Here is a 21,212-nt window from a genome sequence, read left to right on the forward strand (position 1 = left end):
ATGCACTTAAAAGGATGGATTTAGAGCTCAAAAGAATATAATAAAGAATTCACATGCCAATGATTTAAGGAAACCAAGCGAGGAATGAAGGAAATCTAAGATTTAAAATAAAGAAACCAAGGAAAAGGAATTCTGAAAATTCATGGCTAGAAAAATTATATTATGAAATTTCAGGGCCAGAAATATAAACTCCTGAAAATTTACAGAAATAGACCTTTGATGCCATCAAGGATATGTTCGATGCCATCGAATGAAACTTCTATCCCATAGAACCCTCTCCGATGGCATCGAGAAAATCATAAATTTTTCAGCTTGGTTGGTGGACATATTCATGCACCCTTCGATGCCATTGAAGGATTATTTGATGTCATCAAAGGAGCTTTGATGCTATGTGTCACGCCCCAAACTCGGGAACCGGACTCACAAAATTCTCGGCTGCTAAATCCTGTGCCGACAGCCTCCGTAGTATCCCATTCTCGGTTCCTAGCTCCCATGAGCTAAGTTCCGATCTTGGGATCCTATAAGGAGGATTTTCAAGGTGATTTTTTTTATAAAGGAACATAATCGCAAGTGTACCCAAGTAACCAAAACATCATCACCAAATATCCACTAATATAATATTTGAGTACAGTGCTGAAAGGGAAATACAACATATAACAAAATTCCAAAAGATCGGGCACATGCTGCTGCCTCAACCTTGCTGCAGTCTTGAATAACCTGCACGTAACAAACATGCATAAGCTTACTACGAAGCTCAAAGAGTGCTTGCATGTGCGCACAATGCATGTGCCAAGCATACAAATGTCAGAGTAAGCGAAAATGATGAAAGGCTAAACTGGTAAGTCCATAAATAATGTTAGCCATACCAAGGCTATGCAATGCAAGGCCTACATGGTCGAATATCATATGCTGGAGATGCAAAGAAAGCATGCCAATCCTTAACTAGTCCATGTATCGGTACAGTTCGTCATTGGAAACATCACCGGGGTTTTGTACACTCCAACATTGGTTGTTGCCCCATCGCGCGTATGACCAAGTGAGTGGAAGAGACCTCACTATCTGCCTTGCTAATGGTAAGCCAATGCCCACCCGGCTCGTCAACAGCGGACCCATTTATGAGTTGGTCAAACTTAACCTAGCTTATAACCCCTTACCCTCAAGCGGATAAGGTCACACCCCTTTTCAATTGACCACGACACAGTGGGAGATGCGGCCTACTGGTATTCGACACTCGGGCGCTCATGTTATCCACTCAGTTTCGACGTTGAAGCATCCTACTCGTGTCACAAGGGTTTAGGGATTTTCACCCAAGACATCCATAGCGCCCTAATGCTAGAACAGATATTTTCGGTATCCAATCTGGCTATCCACGTATGTCTGTGGAGGCCATAACCTCAATGTCGCTATGGCGTAAAGTGATCATGACATATAAGATGCGAATTGCATGAGTCATACCATCCAAATCATGCATCAAACCTGTGTGTACTGTGCGATCATGTGGGGCAACCCCATCTAATATGGGGTGCCCTAAGTATTTTAGCCCAATGACATATGTTATGATCAATCACCATCCACAACATGCATACAAATGATGCGTATGGGCATATGTTTGGCCATAATGTCATTATACTAGGCAAGTTCTTAGTGTGTCCTACCAGGCCAAGTTCACTAGAATGTGATCAGACATATCAGACAATAATTAGCCTTAATCGGTACATCATATACAGACAGTAGGAACTGAATGACATGCCCCACTAGAAATATATAAGTCTATGTGGTATGACCCACGTTAGACTAACATCAGTTCCTCATGTAGCATGCAAGGCATGAATAGAATATATGTATATATATATATATAACAAGGCGGGGTCCACTGGGAGTGACCCGAATGAATACCCACCCCACATGTACAACATATGTAATACCCCACCTAGCCTATAAATATGACCGATTGTTTAGTAGATGAGAATCACCTTTTTAAATAAAATCCGATAATACCTACATGTATAATTTGAATACATGAAGGAATCCCTAATAGTACCTCAGAGGTACACCCCTCGTAATGAAACCGTAAATGACCAAAACTTATATCATGATGACCACCCTGACGAGATGAATCCAATGATAACTTCCACTCGTGAGCACGTGACCCCAAACGCATGCTATGGCGTGAAGAATCGACACTTTTTATGTGCAAATATCCATAAAATTATATATGAATGACACCATCATGAAGTAATGATGAGGTCATATTTAAAACTATTCCATTAACATTAGTTTAAATTAAATATAGACTTAAATGTAAGCTAACCTACTCCATGCCTTATAAAAGTCAATTTAATGAGGTAATTAGCTTTATTAGCTAAAAGTCAAGGCTCTTCCTTAAATCAAGGAGAGCCATGACACCTAACAAGTTTTGATTAAATAAATACTTACTATAATACTACATGGAACCTACATAAGGAAGATAAAACTAGCTTAATTAACCATTAGTAAAGTGAGGACCCAAAAAGTCAAAAGTTTCCTTAATTCAAGGAGATCATGCCACCTCACCTAGTTCTAGAATTCCCTAACCCCATTTAGAAGGTCATTAAGACCTCCTAATTAAGCTCGAACAAGATGTATGTGGCTAATAATTGAATTAATAAAGTGCACATGAAAAAAGTGAACAACACAATTCCTTAAGTTAAGGAGATGTGTACACATGGCTAGGATATTTCTCGAAAAGGTATGGAGGCCATTTATGATGAGCTAAAAAGTCTCTAATTAGGGGATTATCATGGGGACAATCTTCCATGAATCAAGGAGGGCCATACACCTCATAAATGATAAGATTAAGCAAAATGATTAAGCTCTTGTCTATATATAGTAGGCATGGTTGAAACTTTGGGTACTGAGTGCCCAAACTCCCTACATCCCTTAGCCATTTTCAGCCCTTTTAAAGCCTTTAAACTACTCTCCAAATAACCCCAATTAATCCCTTAACTCTAAGTTAAAACATCCCTTACAATTAAGGCCATCAAAACAATATCCTAAGAAGATTACTCCTCTATCTAGGTGAAGTCCTCTTCCTTTCACTTTCTATTTTTCTCTAATTAGTGTTAATTTTATTATTCTCTTGTTGATATTGGTGTGGGAATCATGATGAACGCCCCACTTTGATATTCATACGACATCTAATTTGCTTAAGAGTATGGATGGTGTGAAAATCATAAAAAAATCAGCTTGGTTCCACACTTATGTGGACCCACAACAGGCCCCGCCATGATGTAAATATCTAATCCACACTGTCCATCATATTTTCTAAATCAGTTTAGGCGTCGGGCCAAAAAATGAAGTTGATCCAGTTTTCAGGTGTGCCACACCGTTAAAAAAATTGTCAGCGTCCAAAAGACACTGCAGCCGGCAACGTCCCCATTGCTTATACACACTAGGAAGTGTGGGACACACTACAGGCCCCACCATGATGTATGTATCTGATCCACACCGTCCATCAGATTTTTCAAATCATTTTAGGCGTTGGGACATAAAATGAAGCCAATCCAAATCTCTGGCAGGCCATATCATAGAAAACAGTGGTAAAAATGATATTTACTATCAAAATCCTTTTAAGGCCCACCGTAACATTTCTATACACCTAAACATAATAACTGTTGCGCCTATTGGGTCTGCCATGACTTGGGGAATCCAATGGACAGAGTGGATGTCCTCATGTGGGCCTCACTTATGAAATACAAAAAATAAAAATATATAAATAAATAAAAAGATGCTAGACGTTGTTGCTATAAGCGTCCAAAAGACGTTGCATCAAGCAGTGTCCTGCTGCTTGGAGGACGGTTGGGAGGATGGGACCCAGCTATAGGTCCCACCATGATGTATGTCGAATATCAACACCGTGCATTTGATGGGTCCCATTTAAAAAATGGGATATCCCAAAAATCAGCTGTATATGGAACTTAGGTGGCCCATACCATCTAAAATCATGTGGAGACATGGCTACAACATATAAAAACACTTGGTGGGGCCCACCTTAAATTTAGATGCATCTGAAACTGGGTGTGACCCCTCATCCAAGTGGGACACACATAATGGATGGGTTGGAATTGTGAACTAGTTCTTAGTGGGCCTAACAAATGATTCTGAACGTTTTAATGGAGGATTGCCCTCTTAACTTTTGTAATTGGTGTGGCCAACACAAGCCACTGATTGACTTGATATTTAATCCCTAGGCCCACCATGGAATGGTACATCTGACTGATGGGGTAGATGTTCAACATGTATTACGGTGGGCTCACACAGATCGACTTCATGGGAAGTCCTCATGAGCTCGACTGCATAGAACTTTTTTCCATATATAGGGCCTCTCAATAACTATATGTTCTCCTCTTCAAAGCCCAAACCAAAACCCATATAGATCCACCATGAGTACTTCGGTGTGTATTAGAATTAAGGCCACCCTACATTACTGAAATTTGAGGCCCACCATCATGGATATCTTGATTAGTTATACTAGGCACCTAAACTACCCAGTACCATGAAGTGATTAACTTATGCATTATGCAATTAGATTGTTAGTAGGACATTCATGCCTAAGAAGGGAGGTTGGTTGATAGAATCGAGTAATAACTAAAATCATGATTAAGTATCCTAGTTTAGGAATTAGAAGGACCACAATTTGATTAGCCATAATCAAGCAAGAAGGGTAGAGTAATTTCTAGCCGAAAGTACCAAGCTATAAGGCCACAAGTTGACAACACCACGTAGGGATTGGTTACCTAGGTAGGTAATTCTTTAGTAATCTTGCACCCTGCATAGCGTCATACTTTGAGTTCTAGTTATCCTTGAGTTGCTTATCATGTAGTATCAACATACATTCTATGGAATGATATATCATAAGGATTAATATCCTAATTCTTTACAACACTACGGATTAACCATATTATGTAATCTATTGTCGAATTGTGATAAGACTGATGATTTTGAATCATAAGACACTGGAAATATGAAAATAGTAGGGGATGATGTGCCCTTTGGGTTGAGAGACCCTAAACCCTAATGGAACTTAGGGACGCCTCACTGTTGGGCCGAGTGGACACATGGGTCATGGATTTGACTCCCACTGACGAGGCCAGGTTGAGAAGGGGTATGTTTGATCCGCCTTAGGGCTGAGGTGGTAAATGGGGAGGGGAAGCACAATGAGGTCCGCTACTAGTGTACACAATGAAGGTTGTAACCCCATTGGTGGGTAGCGAGGTTGATTGCTGGTGTCTGGTGTATGGGCATCGACCCTGGTGGATCCTAAGTTCCAAAAGTATTGATCATAATCGAGAAGGTGATGTTCAGGAGTAGTGCGGTCAAGTCCATGGTGAGAGGACTATTGACAGATGTTTCTACGGCTAGCATACAATTATTTTATGCATCTCACACATGATCATCCTTCATCATTCATTAAGACATCACTTTGCATAGATTGTTACTTTTGGGAATTCTTTCATTATGTCTTTCATGTTAATTTATCTTGCATACTTATCATGAGGACTTTGCACTTGTTAAGTTATAAAACTTACTTATCTTTTAAACACTTAGGTAAAGGATCTAAAGAAGAAAAATAAGTAGCAACCACGAGTTAAGCGTCACATCGGGGGACTGATTTGACTTTTGGAATTTTGAATTGTAAATGATGTTTATATGTATCACGCAGAAAGATGATGTACTTTTGGAATTTTGTAGTACCCATTTTAATTGTATACAGATATTACCTATCTTATCTCTGATGTTCCTCTTTTATGAAGAATGAATGGTGAGATTTATCCATTATATTACCATGCCGAACGCCAAGCTTGGGACTTAGTGTGTAGGCATTAGGTACCAATCCCAGAGTTCGGCTTGTCGCGCACCAGATCCGGTAGATATAGTGGTCGTATAAGACTATCGAGTCTGGGGCATGACAAAGTTCGTATCAGAGATTGAGATAAGGGATTACCTATGGACAAGTAACCATTTAAGAGTATGCTAGAGTTCTAAAACTTGAAAATTGACTTAACAACTTTGAAACACTAGGCTTCCCTTTAAGGAACTCAGAAAATGATACGGTTAGGTCTCAAAGATAAGAAGTTAGGAAGATGGGCTTTTTGACCTTAAGAGACTATTTTAGGTTGAAGCTAACCTAGGCATCCATTTTCTATTGCAGATCATGGTGCCTAAGAAGGCCACTAAAACCAAAGTAACAGTAGGGCACGAGCCATCTGAGGATCACCAGGCCAAGGCATCAGATATTCCTTAGGACGACGCTTCGATTCAGGAAATCCTTCATTCCATGGCATCTCTAATGGAACGCCAGGAGAGGAGGTCTGTAGAGGCATCTTCCATGTTAGAGCAGTCATCTTTGATTCGGGAATTCCAGGCATTGTGATCCACTAGATTTAAAGGGCAGCCAGATCCACTTAAGGCTAACCGATGGAGGACCTAGGTTATCAAGATTAGATGTGATGGGGTGTCCTGATTCCCAGAGAGTATCGCTTGCCACCTTCACACTTAAGGGAGAAGCAGAGTTGTGGTGGCAGTCAGTTAAGAAGGAAGCTGGGCTGAGTATGGTTTGGAGTTGGAGCATGTTCAGCAACAAGTTCGACCAAAAGTATTTTCCTGATAGTGTTCGAGAAAAAATGGTGTCTGAATTTATATCTCTGGAGCAAGGAGCTTTATATGTGGCCCAGTACGAGGCTAGATTCATTGAGCTGTCTCATTTTGCATCGAATTTGATTTCGACCTCCAATATGAAAGCTCGTAAATTTGAGATGAGATTTCATCCTAGCTTGAGGAGTAGGGTAGTACCTTTACGACTCCCTACATTTGTGGAGATGACGGACCAAGCTAAGATCATAGAAGCGGATTTCGAAGAGATGAACAAGACTCATGATCAGCCGCTTCGAAGACAGGATAATAGGAACAAGAGGAAGGGAGGCCCAACCCAGCATGTTCGTCCATCGAAAAAGCTCGTTAGGCAAGGATCAGCCATTCAGGAACCCTAATGAGATTCACAACGACTAGCATTCTGAGGAACGTGTTTTAGGTGCAGTGGAGTAGGCCATTAGGTCAGGTCTTGCTCTAATCCACTAGATGCCTCTCTATGGAGTGGAAGGATAGGTCTTCTTACAGGCAGTAGCCTCATGCTCACCCCCAACAGAGACCTTTTCAGTGACACTAGACTCAACAATACCATCCTCAACAACAAACTCAGCAGTATCAGCCTCAACAACGCTAGCAGTAGCAACAACCGTAAGGTCGAGATCGCTCCCAGCAAAACCAGAGACCACCCCAAAGACAACAGGTAGTATTTGTAGTGACTGCCCAACCTCATGTATATGTTATTCAGCAGACTGATCCTTAATCATCAGCAATGATACTTGTGGGTACGACTACTCTCTTCTCATCATTTTCACACACCTTATTCGACTCAAGTGCCTCCCATTCATTCATATCATCATCACTCATAAAAATGTTAGGGTTAGAGTTAGAAAGGGTAGTAGAAGAATTATTAGTAGCCACACCATTAGGAGAACATTCTACCCTAAGCCTTATCTGCAAGGATTACCCAGTGATGATTGGAGATCACATCCTACCCACCAATTTATTTGTTATGAAGATGTTGAAGCCAGATGTTATTTTGGGTATGGATTGGATGGCCACATATATCCCTCGTTAGATTGTTTCGAAAGGACAATCACCTTCTCTATAATCAGCCAACCACAGTTCCAGTTCAGGATTTTGCCAGCAGAGCAGACAGGGACATCAATGGCTTATCTAGTAAAAGAAGAAAGGACCCTAACGATTGAGGAGATCCCAATCGTATGCGAATATCTTGACATCTTTCAGGACGTCCCGGGCCTACCTCCTCAAATGGTAATGGAGTTCTATATTGACCTGATACCAAGTACCATGCCCATCTCAAAGATGTTGTATCGCATGGCGCCCCTGGAGATGGAATAATTGAAGAAGCAGCTAGAGGAACTTCGGACTTTAGGCTTTATTCGCCCAAGTAGTTCTCCTTGGGGAGCGCCAATCCTATTTGTTAAGGACGGATTGTTAAGACTTTTTGTGGATTACAGGGAGCTAAATAAAGTGACCATCAAGAATAAGTATCCATTACTAAGGATTAACAATCTGTTTGATCAGCTTAAGGAGGCATAATTCTTCTCGAAGATCGACCTACGTTCTGGATACCATCAAGTTCAAGTTCGAGAGGAGGACATTCCTAAGATGGCTTTTTGCACTAGATATGGCTACTTAGAGTTCCTAGTCATGTCTTTTGGACTGACAAATGCCCCAGCCATATTTATGCAATTGATGAATGAGGTATTTCGCCCTTATCTCGACCAGTTTGTGGTAGTATTCATAGATGATATTCTGATATATTTGTGTACCCGGGAGGAGTATGAGTGTCATCTAAGTATTGCTCTGCAGACGCTTTGCGATCATCAGTTATATGCCAAATTGGAGAAATGTGAATTTTGATAGGAAGAAGTGAAGTTTCTTGGCCATGTCATTACTAGAGAAGGAGTGGCCATAGATTCGGCTAAGGTCGAGGCTGTACTTAAGTGGCGACAACCCACTAATGTCACGGAGATTCGAAGCTTTCTGGGTTTAGTAGGGTACTACAGACGGTTTATTCATGGGTTTTCTCATATAGCAGCACCGTTGACACGACTGACCCATAAAGGAGCACCTTTTATTTGGAGTGAGGCCTGTGAGAGGACATTTGCAGAGTTGAAAGATAAGTTGACAATGGTACCAGTTCTCACCCTGCCATCTGGAAACGAAGGGTTCGTAGTGTACACAGATGCCTCGCGGGTTGGATTGGGTTGTGTGTTGATGCAGCATGACAAAGTTATAGCATATGCTTCTCGACAGTTGAAGGCCTACGAGCAGAATTACCCCACGCATGACTTAGAGTTGGCCACGGTAGTGTTTGTAGTAAAGATATGGCGGCATTATCTATACGGGGTCAGATTTCAGTTGTTCACGGATCACAAAAGCCTTAAATATTTATTCTCTCAGAAGGAGCTTAATCTGCAGCAAAGAAGATGGTTAGGGTTGTTAAAGGACTATGATTTCTCTCTTCAATACCACCCAGGCAAGGCTAATGTTGTAGTTGATGCCCTCAGTCATTAGCCACAAGGAATTATTGCTACCTTATGGTTCGATAGTGGCAAATGTTGGAAGAAATAAGGGACTTTGATTTCGAGTGGAACTTGCAGTTAACTACTATGCAGCTTGCAAGCTTATCTATTCAACCATCGCTAATATCTCGAGTCATTGAGGCACAACAGGCTGACCTAACGATCATTAATTGCTGTAAGGAAATGAGTAGCGATGGTTTGTCCGATTGGCAGATCGGTGTGGATGGTGGTCTTCGCTATAAAGGGCGACTATGTGTGCCAGAAGATGCCGAGCTAAGGCAAGAAATATTGACCGAGGCACACCGGTCTAAATTCACGATCCACTTAGGCAGTACAAAGATGTACCATGATGCTAAGAGACAATATTGGTGGCTTAAGATAAAGCGTCACATTGTCGAATTTGTCACCCAATGCAACACATGTAAAAGGGTCAAGGGAGAGCATCAACGACCCTTAGGTACTCCACAACAACTGGAGATTTCTCAATGGAAGTGGGAGCACATTACAATGGATTTCATTATGGGATTGCTACGGATTCCCCGAGATCATGATGCCATCTGAGTTATCGTTGATCAACTAACGAAGTCAGCACATTTCCTACTTATACGTGCTACGTACTCCATGGACCGACTTGCTTAGTTATTTATTAGTGAGATCGTCAAGCTGCATGGAGTGCGAGTATCAATAGTATCCGACAGTGACTCGAGGTTCACGTCACAATTCTAGAAGAGCTTTCATCGAGCCTTAGGTGTGACTTTGAAGTACATCACCGCCTACCACCCCTATATAGATGGGAAAACTAAGAGAGTCAATCAGATTCTGGAGGATATGCTTAGAGCGTGTGTGCTAGATTTCCAAGGTAGTCGAGATAATCATTTGTCTTTGGCTGAATTTGCATATAATATTAGTTATTAGGCGACATCAACATGGCTCCGTATGAGGCCTTGTACGGCCGACCTTGCAGGTCACCCAGTTATTGGATAGAGGTCGGAGAGCGGAGTTTGCTCGGACCTGAAATCGTTCAGCAAACCTCAAAAAAGATAGAGCTTATCAGAAAGAGTATGCACATCACTCAAAGCCGACAGAAGAGTTATGCTGATCACCGGTGTAGGGAATTGGAACTTCTTATCAGAGATTTTGTCTACCTCAAGGTCTAGCCCATGAAGGGCATATTTTGATTTGGCAAGCAAGGGAAGCTCGCCTCGCGATATATAGGTCCCTTCGAGATAGTAGAGCGAATTGGCCAAGTGGCATATCGTCTAGCCTTGCCTCCCTAGCTATTAGGTGTTCACAATGTATTTCATATATCTATGTTGAGGAGGTGTGAGCCAGAGATAGAGCACATTATCGACTGGCAACCAATCAAAATCCATGAGGATGTGTCACACATAGAACATCCAATTCGTATCTTGGATCGAAAGGAATAGGTCCTTTAGTCAAAGATGATTCCATTGGTGAAAGTTCAGTGGGGACACCATAACGAAGCAAAGCCCTCGTGAGAAAGTGAGAAAGACATTCGTAAGAAATATCCCCACTTATTTTAATGAACTTATAAATATTGTAAAAGCGTCACCGATGTATGATATCCTTTTTGCAATACAAAGGGTTTTCAGTCATTTCACTTTTTCGATCATGAAGCGCGCGTTTATCCAATATAGCAGAAATTTCGATGACGAAATTTTTATGAGGGGGGAATTGTAATACCCCACTCAGCCTATAAGTACGACAGATTGTTTAGTAGATGAGACTCACCTTCTGAAATAAAATCCAGTAATACCTACATGTATAATTTAAATACTCGAAAGAATCCCTAATAGTACCTAGGAGGTACACCCCTCGTAATGAAACCGTAAATAACCAAAACTGATACCATGATGACCACTCCGACGAGATGAATCCAACGATAACTTCCACTCGTGAGCACGTAACCCTGAACGTATGCTATGGCATGAAGAACCAACACTTTTTATATACAAATATCTATGAAATTGTAAATGAATGACACCATCATGAAGTGATGATGAGGTCATATTTAAAAATATTACATTAAGATTAGTTTAAATTAAAGATAGACTTAAGTGTAAGCTAACCTACTCCATGCCTCATATAAGTCAATTTAATGAGGTAAGTAGCTTTATTAACTAAAATTCAAGGCTCTTCCTTAAATCAAGGATAGCCATGACACCTAGCATGTTTTGATTAAATAAATACTTACTATAATACTACATGGAACCTACTTAAGGAAGATAAAATTAGCTTAATTGACCATTAATAAAGTGAGGACCCTAAAAGTTAAAAATTTTCCTTGATTCAAGGAGATCATGCCACCTCACCTAGTTCTAGAATTCCCTAACCTTATTTAGAAGGTCATTAAGACCCACTAATCAAGCCCTAATAAGATGTATGTGGCTAATAATTGAATTAATAAAGTTCACACGAAGAAAGTCAACAACACAATTCCTTAAATTAAGAAAATGTATACACATGGCTAGGATATTTCTCGAAAAGGTATGGAGGCCATTTATGATGGGCTAAAAAGTCTCTAATTAGGGGATTATCATGGAGACAATCTTCCATGAATCAATGAGGGCCATACAACTCATAAATGATAAGATTAAGCAAAATGATTAAGCTCTTTTCTATATATAGGATGTATGGTTGAAACTTTGGGTACTTAGTGCCCAAACTTTCTACATCCCTTAAGCCATTTTTAGCCTTTTTTAAGCCTTTAAACCACTCTCCAAATAACCCCAATTAATCCCTTAAGTCTTAGTTAAAACATCCCTCACAATCAAGGCCATCAAAACAATATCCCAAGAAGATCACTCCTCTATCTAGGTGAAGTCCTCTTCCCTTCACTTTCTAATTTTCTCTAATTAGTGTTAATTTTATTATTCTCTTATTGATATTGGGGTGGGAATCATGATGAAGGCCCCACTTTGATATTCATACGGCATCTAATTTGCCTAAGAGTATGGATGGTGTGGAAATCACAGAAAAAAATCAGCTTGGTTCCATACATATGTGGACCCACAACAGGCCACGCCATGATGTAAGTATCTAATCCACACTGTCCATCATATTTTCCAGATCATTTTAGGCGTCGGGCCAAAAAATGAAGTTAATCCAGTTTTCAGGTGGGCCACACTATTTTTTTAAAAATAAATTTGTTGTTGGACGCAGCTGCTATCAGCGTCCAAAAAATGCTGCAGCAGGCAGTGTCACGCGCCAAACTCGAAAACCAGGCTCACAAAATTCCTGATTGCTGAATCCGGCGCCGACAACCTCCATAGTATCCCATTCTCAGCTCCCAACACCATATGCCAAGTTCCGATCCTGGGATCCTACAAGGAGGATTTTCAGCATAAGTCTATTTCGCAATAAGCATAACCATAAGCATAACCACGAACAATAACCAAGACACCATCACAAAATCCACTATGATAAAAAAAACTTTAAGTACAATGCATAAGGGAAATACAATATCGATAATCAAAAGCTCCAGAAGTCCACTGCACGCTCTATGCTCAACGGTTCTATGACCTAACGCCACCTGTATGCATCTACCATCAGCCTTATCTAGGCAATGTGATGCAAAAACATAATAAGCCAATATCAGTGAGGAAGTAATGTAGATCAACTATGTAATGTGGAGACGTAATAAGCCAAATATCAGATACCGAGTCCACAAATACCATCAACCTTAATAAGGTTATGCAATATAGTAGCACAGTAAACTAAATGCTATGTGAAAAAGCCAAGCAAAATGTCCTAAAGGGGGGGGGGGGTGAATAGGACAATGTCAAATAAAAATAATAAGCGAAATAAAAACAACAAGATAGCCTAATAAAATGTAAATAACCAAAGGAAATAACAATCTCAAAAATCAAGTATTGAGAGGTTGATACAAACTTGGTTCTAAGGACAACCTAACACCAAAAACCAATGGTTTATAGCAAGACAACGTTACTAGAACGTGGGTGAGTATCAAAAACTCAAACTGAAGAGGATATGAAATAAATAGAAACTAATCTATTACAACATTCACCACACAATGCTGAAATGTAAACATTACAACATTCACATTCACAAATACATCCCACAATCTTAAACCATAAAAGATAAAGAAATAAACCACACATTCACCAAACATAAAGAATTATAGCGGTTCGCTTGTGTGTACACTAACTGTTAAACAACAGCCACACAACTACTCCACTCCTAATATCCACTCCCATAGAATATTACCGTTCACTAATCAAAAATAGATTTTTCAAGGTTCACCTAAAACCTTCACAATTGTGTCTTTCAAGTGGGCTTACACAATTTAAAAATGCCATGCTCTGAGTTTTCTGGATCACCTCAAACAAACCATAAATGGAGATTTTCTAGAACAATCTCACAAACTAAAAAGTAATTGAATTACAGAAAAAGTTAAATACTTATCTTTATGATGATTCTGAAGTAGCCTAGTAGAACCAACTTGATGACGATGTAGATGTTCAACGTTCAGTCTCACAAGTATATAGGGTTCTAAGTCTAGATGATTTTTAATTAAATCAGCATGGGCTTTGCATTGATTTTGATCTCATGAAAGGGTAAATCAAATATCCCTTTTCAACATAAGAATGGAATAGAGAATCAAAATCAAAATACAAGAGCTACTTTAAAGAATCTTAAATATGTAAAAAAAAATAGCTTAGAATGTACTCAAAATAATCTTAAAGTGATTGCTTAAGAATGATAAGAATTAAATAGAAAACTTTGAAATTCGAGCACTATTTATAGGTGAAAAATCAGTTCTCATGACTGGCATTTAAATAACTACGACTGGCCTTATCCAAATAGATTTTCAAAAATTCTGGCGCGATAAGATTTTTTAATTGCACGACTGACCTTGTGGGTCCCACGACTGGTCAAGTGGCCTGCTCGACTGGTCGTGGACACTACACGGCTAGTCGTGTGAGTCTAGATTACTTGTTGAAAAATGAGTCGAGTACCGCACGACTATTCAAGCACTATTCACACGACTAGTCGAGTAGTTTCCAGGACTGGTCGTAGACCAACAGAAAAATTTTAAAAATTTATAATAATCCTGGACTAGTTGAGGAAATTCTAAGACTGGTCGAGCCAATGCTAGGGCTAGTCGAAAGAACAAAATTTTATACTTATAAAATGACCAAAATGACCGACCGCAAGTATGAAATGATCTAATCATGATCTAAGGTCAATCTAAGTCAATTATACCTTACTTGTGAGATAGAACATATGAACCATCAAACTATCAATCACTTCAGTAACTTTAATTCTTGCGCTCTTCGAAGCTTGAACTCGACATATTGAACATAGTCTTCAACTAGGTCATGAGTTCTTAAACTTTTCTAGTTCCAGATCTTGAACCACAATGTTTTTGAAAACTAAGTCTTCCTTTTCTTCCAGTTTGAAGATCTCGGTAAGTTCATCGTAAATATCGGCAAGATAAATTTAGCACGAACAGAACGAACATCAAAGATTCAAGATAAATTTAGTACGAACAAAATGAACGTCAAAGATTCAATGTGAACAGATGCACAAGCTTGATACAAATCAAGATACAAACTTGAATTAGTTTGACACACCAAAATTTGACAATACTTAGAGTTTATTAACATGGCACTTTCACTATGTGCTGAGAATGTAATGCAATATGCGATGCGAATGAAATGACCAAGCTAGAGTGTGAAGTCGGGATGATAGTAAGTACTATCGTAGGCTACGCGGTCCACTACAAGGGACTTCTATTCAAACCAGTCCCATACCTAAATTTAGATAGTCAGACTCAATGTGGTAAACTCCTGACCTCAGGTTAGTCACACGCCCTAAACAAAATCCTGACCCTTATGAAGGTACACAACAATTAATTGCGCACCACCAGCCCCAGTGGATAGTGAATGAATGAATGAATGAGTATGCAACTCCTGCTCAATAAGTCCATATATCAGTACCGTACATCTCTGAGATCATCACTGGGGTCTAGTACACTCTACATGCAATCATCGCCAACTGAACGCGCAACCATACAAGTGGAAGAGACCTCACTATCCTCCTGGCCAGTAGTCAGCCAATATCTATCTAGCACGTCGATAGTGAACCCAATTACGAGTTGGTCAAACTCAGCCTAGCTATGCCCACTACCCTCGGGCAGGTAAGGCACAACCCCTTCCCAACCGATCACGATGCAGTGGGAGACGCGGCCTACTGGTATTCAACACTCGAGCCCTCATGTATCCACTCGGTCTAGACGTTGGGGCGTCTCTTGGCCACGGAGGTTTAGGAATTTTCATCCAGGGACATCTATGGCTCCTGTATGCTAGAACCAAACATTTCCAGTGTCCCATCTGGCCATCCACGATATGTCTGTGGAGGCCACAACCCTGATGTCGCTAGGGCGTATAGTAGTCATATCCCAAAATATAGATGCATGAGTCATACCATCCAGTCATGCATCAAACCTGCGCATACCGCTCGCTCATGTGGGTCAACTCCGCCTATCAGGGAGCCCTATAAACAACCTACCCTGTGGCATATGTAGTAGTCATCCACATCTCATAACAAAAATGTAAATGATGCGTATGGGTATGTATCATGATGTTATGCTGTCACATACTCATAATCGGTATCAATAACTGGCATCGATAATCGACATTAATAATCGGCATCAATAACAGCCTCGATAATCGGTCTCAATAATCGACCTAACAAAGGGGCTAAGGGAAGGTCACACTGTGGACATTAACCATCATTGCCCATCAAAGTGGACGTTTAACTAACATTGCTCCTAAGGAGTGGCCTTCATAGGGCCAAACATATAGTGGGCCCATGTGAAAAGGCCGAGCTAAGAGTCTTAGAAGGGGGGTGAATAGGACTATGCCAAATTAAAATAAAAATGCAAAATTTAAATAAATATAAATAATGATAGTAATTAAACAATCCCACAATGCAGAAATAAATAACAACCTCTAGTGTACAAGTATTGAGAGGTTGATACAAATGTTGTTTTAAGGACAGCCTTACACCAAAAACCAATGGCTTATGGTAGGACAACCTGATTCCTACAACGGTCTAGGTATCAAAAACTCAAACTGATATAGAGGAATAAAGAATAAAATAGCAAAGAAGGAAACTAAGCTATTACAACATTCCCACACTTGCATAAAAAGAATTACAACATTCTCCACAAATGTATAAAGGGAAATTATAACATCCACACAATGAAATAATCAATCAATCACCACAAGACCAAAAATTATAGTGGTTCACTTGTGTGTACACCAACTGTTTAGAAAAACATCCACACAACTACTTCACTCCTACCACTCCTAATATCCTCACATAGTAGATATTAGTGTTCACTATGAAAATAGGTTTTTCAAGGTTCGCCTTAAACCCTCACAATTGTGTCTTTCAAGTGGCCTTACACAATTCAAAAACCTTTTCTGGATCACCTCAGATAAACCAAAAGAAAGAGAATTTTTTGGCACAATCTCAAAGAAACCAAAAGAATAATTTATTTACAAAACTGTAAAATAGTTATCTGGATATTCTCCTTTGTTGCAGCCTGGTAGAACCAATTCGGAGTAGAAGTTCAACGTACATATTCAATGTTCACACTCACTTATGAAATGGTTCTAAGTTCTAAATTGATTTTAGATTAAATCACCTTAGGCTAGCTTGATTTGATTTTAATTCCAAGAAATGGGAAAACTTCAATCCCTTTTTCAAATAAAATTGGAATGTAAAATACAAAATCAAATGCAAAAAGCTAATTAAAGAGAATATAAAATGAGCACTAAATAGCTTAAGAATATCACTAACTTATCTCTCAGAGCAGTGTCTTGATTTTGCTTGAATTGGATATAAAACTCTGAAAATCGTGCTCTATTTATAAGTGTAGAAATCCTTCCTTCGATTGGCTCAGAGGATAGCTTGATTGGTCGAAGGACCAACAAACTTTTAAAAATTTGGGCACGATAAGATCAGGTCGTTCCATGACTGGTCGAAGGACCTGCTCGACAGGTCGAGTGGCCTCCATGATCGGTTGAGTCTTGTCCACGACTGGTCGTGTGGGACTCTTTTTAGTTGCTGGACTTTGAGTCGAGCCTTCAGGACTAGTCGAGCAGTCTTCAAGACTGGTCGAGGCAATAACAAAAAATCTCAAAAATTAGTAACAAACTTAGGACTGGTTGAGGATTTCTTGGACTAGTCGAGCCAGTACTAGGACTAATTGAACTTAGTCTAAGACTAGTCGAAAAACAGTCTATGCACTTATAAAGTGACCCAATTAAATTATGTATTCAAAATGACCTATCCTATGGTCAATCTAGGGTCATTCATACCTTGTAAGCAATATATGAACATTGAATCTTCTTTTTCTTCAGTTGATAGTTGTTCTTTGAAGTTCACGAAGCTTGAGATCTTGACATATGATGAAGCTTGAACTTGAGACTTTTTTAAGCTTGAAATTGAAGTACTTGACTTGTATTTTATCTTGAGCTTTGAGTACCAACGTAAAGACTATTGTCTTGCCTTTAGATGAAGCTTTGGAACCTTAAGCTTTGAAGCTTGAAGGAGTGAACTATCCCATGGTATTGTACTTAAGCATGTATATCTCTTGGTCTTGCATTTGAAGTTCTTGAGGTAAAGACCTTTGTTCTTGTACATGAGATGCACAGTCTTGAATATGTAGATGTGCTACACAAGACATAGATTCCAAGAGGTTTTGACACTACAAAATTTGACAATCATAGGAGCTAGAAAACATAGCATTTACACCATGGCCTTACACAAAGGCCTCATATACATCACCATGGGCCTAACTCAAGGGCCTACTACACATCATGATGGGCCTCACTCATGGGCCACATATGCATCATATTGGGCCTCACTCATGGGCCTAATATACATTACAATGGGCCTCACCAAATGGGCCACTAATACATCACAATGGGCCACATCCCATGGGTCTCAAATACATCATAATGGGCCACATACCATGGGCCACACATACATCACATTGGGCCTCACTCATGGGCTACATAAACATTACATTGGGCATCACTCATGGCCACATAAACATCACATTGGGCCTCACCACATGGGCTATATAAACATCAAGTGAGCTGCATTACATAAACCTCATATACAACACGTCGGGCCTCATAGATGGGCTACAAATACTTCAAGGTGGGCCTCATGGATGGGCTACAAATACATTGAGGTGGGCCTCGTGGATGGGCTACAAATATATTAAGGTGGGTGTCACTCCCCAAACTCAGAAATCAAGCTCACAAAATTCTCGATCGCCAAATCTAGTGCCGACAACCTCCGTAGTACCCCATTCTCGACTCCCAGTGTACATATGCCAAATTTCAATCTTGGGATTCTACAAGGAGGATTTTCCAATGTACATTTTACTCGTAAGAAGCATAACCATAGGTATACCCAAATCACAAAGGCAACATCATCATCACATATCCATCATATAAACGTTTGAATACAATGCTGAAAAGGGAAATACATATATCAAAAATCAAAGCTCCAGAAGTCCGCTACACACTCCAAGCTCATCATTGTTGCAACCTAACGCCACCTACACGCATCTATCATACATAAGCTTATAAAAATCTTAAAGGGTGGTGTAAGTGTGTGCTTTGCACGTGCTAAGCTTATAAATATCAGAGTAAGCAGAAATACTGGCAATCCATAAACTGTACAATATCAGAGTAATGTGAAAACATGCTGGTAAGACATAAATACGATCAGCCTTATCTAAGCTATACGATGCAAAAACATAATAAGCCAATGTCATATACTGATAATGTAATGCAATATGCAAATCCTGATGAGTCCCCAAATGCCACCAGTCATATGTAAGCCATATAAATGCAGAAACATAACAACCCAAAATACCATAAGCCGCAGATGTAATGCAATATGCTATGCGAATGAAATGATCAGGCTAAAACGTGTAGTTGGGATGATAGTACATAGTATCGCAGCCTATGGGGTCTATCACAAGGGACTTCGATCCAAACCAGTCACATACCTAAATTTGGATGATAGACTTAAGGTGGTAAACTCCTGATCTCAGGTTAGTCGCGCGCCCCAACCGAAATCCTGGCCATTGTGAAGGTACACATGATGTCTTGATTGCGTACCACTAGCCCGAGTGGATAGTGAATGAATGAATGAGTATAATGATGAGTATGCAACTCCTGCTCCACAAATCAGTACTGATCATCTCTGGGATCATCATCGGGGTCTAGTACACTCCAAGCTAGTTGCCGCCCCTGCCGGCCGCGCAGCCCAGCGAGTGGAAAAGACCTCACTACCCGCCTGCCAGTAGTATACCAATGCCTACCTAGCTCGTCGATAGCGGGCCCATTTGGGAGCTAGTCAAACTCAGCCTAGCTTACAACCCCCTCACTCGGGCGGATAAGGCCACACCCCCTCCCAACCGACTACGACACATTGGGAGGCGTGGCCTATTGGTATCCGACACTTGGGAGCTCATGTATCCACTCGATCTAGACGTTGGGGTGTCTCATGGCCTCGTAGGTTTAGGAACTTTCACCCACGGACATCCAAAGTGCCCAGATACTCGAATCAAATATTTTTTATGTCCCATCTGGCCATCCACAACATGCTTGTAGAGGTCACAACCCTGATGTCGCTAGGGCGTACAGTAATCACAATCACACAATGCAGGATGCATGAGTCATGTAGCCTATTCATGCATCAATCCTGCGCATACCGTGCGCTTATGTGGGATAACTCCACTTATCAGGGAGTCCCATAAACCATCTGTGCTACGGCATATGTAATGGTTAATCACATCTCATAATAAACATGCAGATGATGCGTATGGGCATGTATCATGATGCTATGCTGTCACATACTCATAATCGGTATTAATAACCGACATCGACAATCGGCCTCGACAATGTGGACATTTAACCAACGTTGCCCCCAAGGAATGTTTTACATAGAGCCTAACATATAATGGACCCATGGCCTCACATAAGGGCCGAATATACAATACCATGGGCCTCACTCAAGAGCTTAATACACATCACAATGGGCCTCTCACATGGGCCTAATATACATCACAATGGGCTCCATCGCCTAGCGCTCAAATGCACCACAATGGGCCTCATCACATAAGCTCATATACATCACATTGGGCCTTAAACACGAGCTAAATACACATCATAATGGGCCTCAAATACGGGCCGCATATATGTCACATTAGGCCTCAACATTCGGCCTCGATAATCGACCTCAACAAATCAGAATCGGCCTCGACAATCGGAATCGGCCTCGACAAATCAGAATCGACCTCAACAATTAGCCTCGAAAAATTAAAATTGGCCTCGACAAATCAGAATCGGCCTCGACAATCTGAATCGGCCTGACAAATCATAATCAGCCTTGACAAATCAGAATCGATCGCGACAATCAGAATCAAAATCGAAATCGAAATCGGCCTCTCAACAATTGACCTCGATAATCGGAATCAGAATCGGCCTCGATAATCAAAATCGGTATCGATAATCAAAATCAGCCTCGATAATCGGCCTTGACAATCGGAATCGGCCTTGACAATCGGAATCGGCCTCGACAATCGGAATCGGTCTCGACAATCAAAATCGGCCTCAGCAATCGAAATCAATATCATCAATCGGAACAACCTCGATAATTGACCTCGATAATCAGAATCAGAATCGGCCTCAACAATCGGCCTCGATAATCGGAATCAGAATCGGCCTCAACAATCTGCCTCAACAATTGAAATCGAAATCGAAATTGGCCTCAACAATCAAAATTGGTATCAACAATTGAAATCGGCCTCGATAATTAGCCTCAATCAGAATTGGTATCAACCTCAACAATTGGTGTCGACAATCGAAATCAGAATCGACCTCAACAATCGACCTCGACAATCGGAATCAGAATTGGCCTCAATAATCGGAATTGGCCTCGACAATCAGAATCAGG

General features: G+C 40.4%; 1 protein-coding gene across 1 annotated transcript; it reads left to right on the forward strand.

Moving 5' to 3' along the window:
- Positions 1 to 6,316: 6,316 nt before the first annotated feature.
- Positions 6,317 to 7,028, forward strand: LOC131247088 (uncharacterized). The gene is made up of 2 exons (XM_058247529.1): positions 6,317 to 6,403; positions 6,510 to 7,028. The coding sequence occupies exons 1-2, from the start codon at positions 6,317 to 6,319 to the stop codon at positions 7,026 to 7,028; spliced, it is 606 nt and encodes a 201-aa protein (XP_058103512.1).
- The last annotated feature ends 14,184 nt before the right edge of the window (positions 7,029 to 21,212 follow it).

Source organism: Magnolia sinica, chromosome 1, assembly GCF_029962835.1.
Source record: "Magnolia sinica isolate HGM2019 chromosome 1, MsV1, whole genome shotgun sequence".
In the NCBI taxonomy this organism is placed as follows: Eukaryota; Viridiplantae; Streptophyta; class Magnoliopsida; order Magnoliales; family Magnoliaceae; genus Magnolia; species Magnolia sinica.

Coding starts and splice junctions, on each gene's coding strand:
- LOC131247088 (XM_058247529.1), top strand. CDS start 6,317: ATGGCATCTCTAATGGAACGCCAGGAGAGGAGGTCTGTAGAGGCATCT. Junction 6,404..6,509: donor CTTTGATTCGGGAATTCCAG/GCATTGTGATCC, acceptor CCTGATTCCCAG/AGAGTATCGCTTGCCACCTT.